The sequence below is a fragment of the Numida meleagris genome, chromosome 9 (genome assembly GCF_002078875.1).
Source record: "Numida meleagris isolate 19003 breed g44 Domestic line chromosome 9, NumMel1.0, whole genome shotgun sequence".
Lineage (NCBI taxonomy): Eukaryota > Metazoa > Chordata > Aves > Galliformes > Numididae > Numida > Numida meleagris.
Window position 1 is genome coordinate 814,830 of NC_034417.1, and position 7,971 is coordinate 822,800.

Here is a 7,971-nt window from a genome sequence, read left to right on the forward strand (position 1 = left end):
CTAGTGTAGTAAAATTCTTTAAGCGTGTCGCTGGGCTGGGTGCCACGGGATGGGGTGCAGGGAAGGGGGCACAGGGAGAGGACGGCAGAGGGATGGGGACATAGGGACGGGATGGAGCTGCAGGGAGCATGGAAGGGATGGTCGTTGGCGGAGCAATGTGGCTGCTCTGAAGGGATCACTGTGGTCACCCCACGTGCTGCGGAGCGAGGATCGCATCACGGAGAGCAGATTATTGTGCTCTGGGACCGCGCTGGGGACACTGGAGGGACGTCGTGGGGACAGGAGCAGAGACACACCAAGCAAGATCTCCACCAGACTGTGCTTTATTTCAGCCGACGCAGACACAACAATGACAAAGGTACAGCCACCAATGCCCGCGCGGCCACGTCCCGCTGCGTGGGAACCCCAAAGAAAGCCCCAAGATGCCAGCAGGCAGGGGGCTCCGCAGGGTGGAGCAGAGGCGGCTTCACGCTGAGATTAACCCCAAATCAGCCCAACAGCCCATGCCCTGCCTGCCCCCGCTGCTCCGGCTCGAGGGCACATTCCTTTGGGAAATGGCAATTCCTGGAAAAAAAAACCACAAAGCGAACTCCCGAGGAGAGGAGAGGCTGTCGATGCAGGTCGGGTCCCAGCGGGTCCCCAGCAGCTCCTCCTCCAAACACGTGGCCGGCGTCACCCCGGCTCGCGGCAGCCATTGCTCCAAAGAACAAACCAAGGTGACGATTTTGACAAAATAATTTTATTTCACTTCGCTTTGTTTCTGCCGAAACCTCACATTTTTTATTTAATCGTTTTTGGCTGAAAAACAAAACAAAACAAAAAAAAGAATTCACAAAAGAGCCAAAGAAGCAAATCGCTTCGCCGTCTCCCGCAGGCGACCGAGGGCTCTTTTGCCCACGTTCACCCCCCAAAATCCCCTCTGCATCCCCCCCCGGCGCTTGGCCGCAAACTGGCCCCCCCAAACCGAGCCCTTGAGCCGTGCTCCTCCCGGCGCCGCTCGCAGCTCATGCGCCCGAGGTGTTTTTTAATTTTTTTTTCTTCTTCCTGTTTTTTTAAGTTTTTTTTTTGTGTGTGTGTGTGTGTGTTTGTGTGTGTGTGTTTTAAATTAATTTATTTATATATATATTTAAAAAAGCAATAGTCCTTTGGTCCCTAAACTCTAAGGAATGATATGACTCTGAAACAAGTAATCCTATGTCCCTGTGCCAGTGACAAGCAGGGGGAAGCGCGTGTCCCGCTACCCTGCTCCATGGGATATATATATATATATACTTATTTATATATATCTTCTATAAGTCCAACATCCTCTTATCCTTTTTCTTCCCTCTTTTTCCCAGCCAGACGTGGAAAAAAACCCAAGATTTCCCTTTCCAAACAAGCCTCCTCCAGGTGAATCGCCCGAGGCCGGTCTCGTCCCGCTGGCTTTGGTTTATAATCCGTCTGGAGCCTCTTTTCCTCGTTCCTCTTGGGAAATTTGTAGCAGCAAATGAGTGCTTATAAAAGGTAGCTCGCGTCCCGGCTGCCCGGGCCTCAGTCCTCTCCCGGCAGCAAATCTCAGCCCCAACGCCGCGTCGCTCTCCTCCTTCCTGCCTTCCTCGCTCTCTCGTTCCCGTTAAGAAACAAACAAGACCGGTTGGAAAAAAATAATCAAAAAAGAAATAGAAAAGCTACGACCAGAATGGCTCTCTTCTTCGCTTTTTTTTTTTTTTTTTCTCTCCGTTGACTCTTCCTCCTCTCCTCCCTCCTCCTCCGGGATATGTTGCAAAGAAAGAGAGTTACGGGTTTGGATACTGCACTTGGGGAAGGGGGAAGTCGGCAGACACCGCGGGACGCCCGACCTGCAGGACAGCAAACGCACCGTGAGCGATCCGGCCAACAGCTGACCCATGAAATTCCCCGTCAGCGTGGTTTTAACCAAAACAGCCACTCTTTATCCCAAGATAAACAGGCCTGTGACACTGCCAGGTCCCCTCGTACCTCTCTGCGGGGCCAGGGTGCCAGGGGTCAGTAGGGTCTGTTGGCGTCTTTCGGCCGCTTTAGCTGGACTTTTAGCCTCTTCATGCCGATCTGGAAGCCGTTCATGGCCTGAATGGCTGCCTGAGCGCTGGTCGGATTGTCAAAACTGACGAAACCTGGGGGTGAGGGGCAGGGCAGCACAGGGGGACAGTTTGTCACCATCAATGCCAGACCAAGCTGCTGGACTTCAACACGGTCACGGTCTAACTCCTCCCCGCCAGGGGAGGTTTAGGTTGGGTATCAGGAAAAACTTCTTTACAGAAAGGGTTGTAAGCACTGGAACGGGCTCCCCAGGGAGGTGGTTGAGTCACCATCCCTGAGTGTGTTTAATAACTGTTTGGATGTGGTGCTCAGGGACATGATTTAGCGGTGGTTGTTAGAGTTAGGGCAGCATGGTGAGGTTGCGGTTGGGCTTGATGATCTTTCAGGTCTTTTCCAACATGAGCAATTCTATGTTTCTATGATTCTAACTTCTCCACAGGTCCCACGTTCCCCATGGGTGCTTACCCAGCCTAGGAATGGCCTCTGGAACATGGGGCTGTGGGAGACCACCCCACATTGCATGGCACTGAGTGATGGCACCTTCAGGGACACTGAGGTTTGTGGGGACACTGAGGTGATGGAGTCTGTGGGGACTCTGGGGCGAGAGGATCTAGAGGGACACTGGGGCAATGAGATTGGTGGGGACACTGCAGTGACAAGGTCTAGATGGGGTCTACAGGGAAACTGAGGTGACTGGACTTCCAGAAACACAAGGTCTGCAGGGACATTAAGGTGAGCAGGTCTGTGGGGACAATAATGTGACAGTGGGGACACCAAGGGACATGGATTTGCAGGGACACTGGGGTGATGAGATCTGTGGCTACCAAGGTGACAGTATGAGAATGTGGCAGCAGCAGGGTATGTCCTTCTGTCCCCACATGGTGTGGTCCTTCAGCCCCAGGGTGACAGCCACCACGCTGCTCCGGGCTTTGCTCACCCACTGGTGCTGCCCAAGCCATGCCACCGCAGAGAGCCCACACGGTGACTTACCAAAGCACTTGCTCTGGTTGGTGGCACGATCCACAAAAACTTTGGCAGAGATGACATTGCCAAAAGGCAAGAACATCTGCGTGAGCTCCGCATCCCCAAACTCCTGGGGCAGGTGATAAATAAACAGGTTACAGCCCTCGGGACCTGGGTGACACACAAAGGACAGGGTCACATGTTAGCTGCCAGGCAGGGGCCACTGGCAGCGCGCGGAGCGCGGGGTGCCCCCCTTACCTTCTCGCTGCTGCTGCGGGATGATGGGCGCTTGCTGGGGGAAGGCTTGGCTGATGGGTGCGTAGGCAGTGGGATATGCTGCTGGAACAGAGAACGCGGCACTGAAACCCCGGCACAAGATGGGGACGGTCCCCACAGGGATGGCTCCTGCTGCCACGCATCCCCAGCACACTGGGTTTGGTGGCACAGAGGTCCAAGCACCCACGGGCAATGCTCTGGTGGCTGCTTCCCAAAGCCTTGTTTCTCCCAACCCTCTTGTATCAGGAAGCAGAGGGTAGGATGTGGCACAGTGGGATGGTGCAATTGGGGTTCAAAACCCTTTCTGGGGTGTTTGCTCCTGTGGTGATGGATAGGGGAACGGCTCTCCCAGGAAGGATGCTGGTGGCACCAGGAATGTGCCCTTATGGAGGAGGAAAGAGGCGTGTTTGGTTGATAAAAACAATGATCGGGGTCAAGAACTTGGTTTTCTGGTGAAAATTTGGAATCAATCAGCAGTGCTCCTAATTAACTTTCCTCCAGCCTGCTTCCAAAATTTGCTGGAGCACCAGCATGAGGGCGAGGGGAACGCATTGGCTGGGATTAGGGGTCAATGCTCTGAATTGGAATCACCCCCATCACTGCCCCACAGCTCCCGCACTTGCTCCATCAAGTATGGTAACGTGTGCCCAGTTCGCTCCCAACCCGCAAAGAGCAGAAAGGAGAGAGGCGGAGATGTGCAAAGCCAAGTGTGAGACCTGCATAGTGCTGCATGCCCGCGTAGGCTTGCTGGAGGGGATCTGCCACTGTGGGGCTTTGAGCTGGGAAGAGAAAAGGGAGAAGGAAGAAAGTAAGAAAGGGAAAACCAAGGACAGCTCCCAGCACGTGCCGGGGCAGGCGGCTGAGCCCCGCGGGGCGGTACCTGGGTAGGGGTGGATGCCGTTGGTGTAGATGGTCTCGGAGGCGGGCTGCCCGTTGGTCTGCGGCGGCAGCGGGCTGAAGCCGTTCACGCCGATAGGGGTGGCGATGCTGGGCACGGGCGCCGTGCTGATGCCAGGCGGGGTGCTGGTGCCTGCGGGCCGCGGACGGGAGGGAGGCGTGAGCGCCGCTGCGGCCCCACGGCTACCGAGGGGGCGGCTGCAGGGGGGGCTGTACCTGAAGAGGGGGTGAGGGGGGCGGCCACCAGCCCGCTGACGTTGAAGGCGGCCATCTGCTGCATCTGCGCGGCGGCGATGGCAGCCATGGGGTTCAGGCAGGTCCCCTGCGCCGCTGCCATCAGGGCCGCCTGCTGCTGCATGATCTGACAGGGGACAGCCGAGGAGAGAGGGAAAAGCAAGTGAGGCACAGAGGAAAAAAAGAGCGCAGAGGGTGAATTAGCAAGTTCTGGCATATTCCCCCTGAAAAATCAGATTCTGTCCCACGTCGCCCCGTACCGCCTGCGTGTAGGCCCCGTAGGCGCCGAACTGGATGGTCATGGGGTTGAAGATGCCCAGCTGCCCCGCCATCTGGTGCATCCGCCGCAGGGTCCTCTCCTTGTCCGTGTCCGCAAACTTCACCACCAGGCTGGATGAGGCGCCCTGCGGCACAGCAAGGCAGGGCTGAGCGGGGCCGGGGCCACGACCACGTCCCCACCACGTCACCCCACGGCGTCCCCACGCATCGCACCGCAGCGTCCCCAGCGCAGGGACGCCCCGCAGCCGCAGCGCCCTGGGGATGCCGCCTGGGCCGGCCGCAGCAGGCAGCAATCGATGCGAGGTTTAATTACAGCCCTTTTCCCTCCCGGAGGCTGCTCCCTGACCGCCGTTTCCTTTCCCCCTCGCTGGCGGCGTTGACCTTCGTTGTTAATTAAACCGCACCTTTCTCCCGCAGCCCCGTGCGCCCACCCCTAGCGTGAGGCGGGGACGAACCCCAGGTGATCCGGGCAACACACCGGGATTACGATCCAATTATACAGATCAAATTAGCCGGTGATTAGATTAGGGGACAGCGCGGCCAGCGCTTACCGGCATGGTCTGGCTGCCGTGCAGGCTGCTGATGGCGGCTTGCGCCTCGGCGTGGCTGCTGTACTTCACAAAGGCACAACCTGCAGGCAGAGGGACAGGGACAGTGACAAGAAGTGTTCAGGCAACGCCTTGCTGCCAGGCCCCGCTCCGTGCTCCCACCTTTGCTCGCCCCGTCGGGCCCACGCAGGATGGTGCACTCCTCGATCTGTCCGAAGGGCTCGAAGAGGCGCCGGACGTCATCCTCGCTCTGCTGCTTCCCCAGCATGCCCACAAAGAGCTTCCTGTCTTCTGAGGGCAAAGCAGAGCTGTCGGTGGGGGGACACTGCGCAGTGCCCATCCCCTCCCCGGCCCCAGAGTGCAGATGGCTCACGGAGGGAACAGCAGCACTGCAAAACCCAGCAGCGGGGATGCACAGCGCCCTACAAGGTGTGTGCGTGGGGAAACCTCTCCTGCTGGGGGTGAGGCAGAGCTGGGGCTGCTCCTGGGGACCACAATGCCATCCTGTGCCACGGGTATGCGGCCAGGAAACAAAAGGAGCCCCAAAACGCCAGCAGTGGTGTCCATGTGACAGACCGTCAGAACAGCCCGCGCTCCCCGGCCGTGCCCGGGGACATCGATAACCGGAAAACAAGGGAAGGGAGAGTAAATAATGAGGAGTTCGTGATTATTACCAGCATCTGCCTCGTGCGGTCACGCGCTCCCACCGCGCGCTAATGGCATTTGACAAAGAAAATAAGGTGCCCTGTCGGAGCGTTGCCGGGGAAATGCAGAAATAACGGCGGGAGGCGACAAGCGCGCGGCTGACAGCGCTCAGGGAATCAGCGATGGGATCGGGGCCACGCGCTGCTGGGTACACATCAACCAGCGCCTGCCCAGGGGCCCAGCACCTCCCGGGCGAGGAGCCGGGGCGCCTATCGATCTGCAACCCATCCCCAGTTTGGCACTAAGTGGGTAATTTATGTGCAGGTCCTTCCAGGGCACACTCGGACCATGCTCAGGACCAGGTGCAGAGCGTGCACAGCCGCAGTGCACACGGGGATGGGCACAGCCATCAGCCAGCACCTGCGGGTCACACTGCCTTGGCGGTGCTGCCATGGTCCACCAGGGCCATTTCCAGCCTCCAGGGCTCATCGGTGCGATGAGGGGACTCCAGGTCTCAGCCCTCTGCCCGGAATGTCCCCGAGCTACGCGCTGTGGGTCAGCGCACCCCTCAGTGCTGCCATCCTGTGACTCCCAGGTGCCCCTGCCCTTGGGGTGGCTGTACCTACCTCCTCGTCCCTCGCTGTCTGCCGGCTTCACCTGGATGGGGCGGTTCATCTGCAACACACAACCGGCAGCGGGCGGTCAGCGTGGTGTCACATCCTGACGGACGCCATGCATGGGGTGGGGCAGGGTCTGGGGATGGTGGATGAGGACACGGGGACGGAGTGCAGGGTTTGCCCCCGGCCCCGCAGCGCTGGGTGTGCTTTGGGGTGGTCGGATGTCCAGAGCCGCCTGATGCGGACATGTTGTGGCTCCCAGGAGCCCGTCACCCCGCAGCTGTACGGGTGTGGGTGTGACACATGCCTGGCACGGTGTTGTTCCCATACCCATGGGTGTGACACGTGCATGCACTGGGACAGGGGGTCAGCACGTCCCGGTGGCCATGCCTCCCAGTGCAGCACAGGGCCACCCCTCCCTACTTCTCCCCCTCCTTTTTCCCCTTTTTCTTCTGAAAAAGTGCGACAATTACGGCCGTTTCCATGGCAACAAGCGTGCTTCCCCCGCGCTGATGTGCTTGATAGGGTCGTCACGGCAACGGCCGTCACGCGTGATGGGGCACACGCCTGCAGGGCTGGCACGCGTGCAAGGAGCGTGCAAGAAGTGCACCAGCACTGCACCCCAAAATGCCACCGTGGGGCACACCCGGAGCGTGGTGGGGGCAGTGCCAGCCCCGGGCGGTGATGAGGAGGAGGAGGAGGAAGGCTCAGGAAGAAGAGGAGGGCGGTTTCCACGGCAACCGCCTCGTCTCCAGGGAAACGCGGGGAGGAGATGTCAGTGCGAGGCAGGGATGCTCCAGGGAGGGATCAGGCTGGGGGGGACCTCGGCCCTGAGGTGGCACCGAGGGCCATGGGGACCCACGTCCTCACCACAGCTGGGAGGGGCGAATCCCGTTTTTCGGGAGGATAAAGGCGCTGTCCCTCGGCCAATCCAGCAGCCACGTTCACCATCACAACGGCCTCTGCTGGAAGGCCGTGGGCACCAGCCCACCTCCCCCGTGCAGCAACTGCTTGGGTAGCTCCAAAATGGGGTCTGGGCAGCGCTGCTTGCACGCACACCCCCGTGCACAGCCCTCCCAGCACAGCCCCCGTGCACGCTCACACCCACACACTGCCGTGTGTCCACGTGCCACGCACACGTGTGCACACGTCTGCACATCCCTGGGGCAGAGCTGCACCCACACCATTTATGTGAACTGAGTGTGAATGCACACGGCACACGTTTTCACGCTCGCATGCACAGTTACACGGCTGCACACCCAGCACCACCAACAGCCGCTCGCACGCTCCACCAACGTCAGAGGCAAAACCGTGCCCCGAGCAGCGCACAGCGCGCGTGCAGCACCTCTGCGTCCACACCCCCTTGCACGCCTCTTGCACACCCGTTGCACACGCACACACGCAGGCTGGAGCACAGCCCCTCCGCAGGACGGGACCCCCCCGGCCCCACCCGC

General features: G+C 59.5%; 1 protein-coding gene across 10 annotated transcripts in view; it reads right to left on the reverse strand.

The window, feature by feature from the left end:
• The window catches only part of CELF6 (CUGBP Elav-like family member 6), a 10,676-nt gene continuing 3,762 nt past the window's right edge, over positions 1,058–7,971 (reverse strand). For 2 of the 10 annotated variants that reach the window (XM_021407040.1, XM_021407045.1), the window contains exons 3-13: positions 6,527–6,575; positions 5,418–5,546; positions 5,259–5,338; positions 4,689–4,832; positions 4,411–4,555; positions 4,178–4,327; positions 4,014–4,076; positions 3,280–3,360; positions 3,049–3,192; positions 1,978–2,132; positions 1,058–1,838 (exon numbers count right to left, since the gene is read on the reverse strand). In XM_021407040.1, coding sequence (XP_021262715.1) covers positions 2,005–2,132; positions 3,049–3,192; positions 3,280–3,360; positions 4,014–4,076; positions 4,178–4,327; positions 4,411–4,555; positions 4,689–4,832; positions 5,259–5,338; positions 5,418–5,546; positions 6,527–6,575 — 1,113 coding nt within the window. In that variant the 3' untranslated portion in view covers positions 1,058–1,838; positions 1,978–2,004. The other 8 variants (XM_021407049.1, XM_021407048.1, XM_021407047.1 and 5 more) reach the window with 8 other exon arrangements.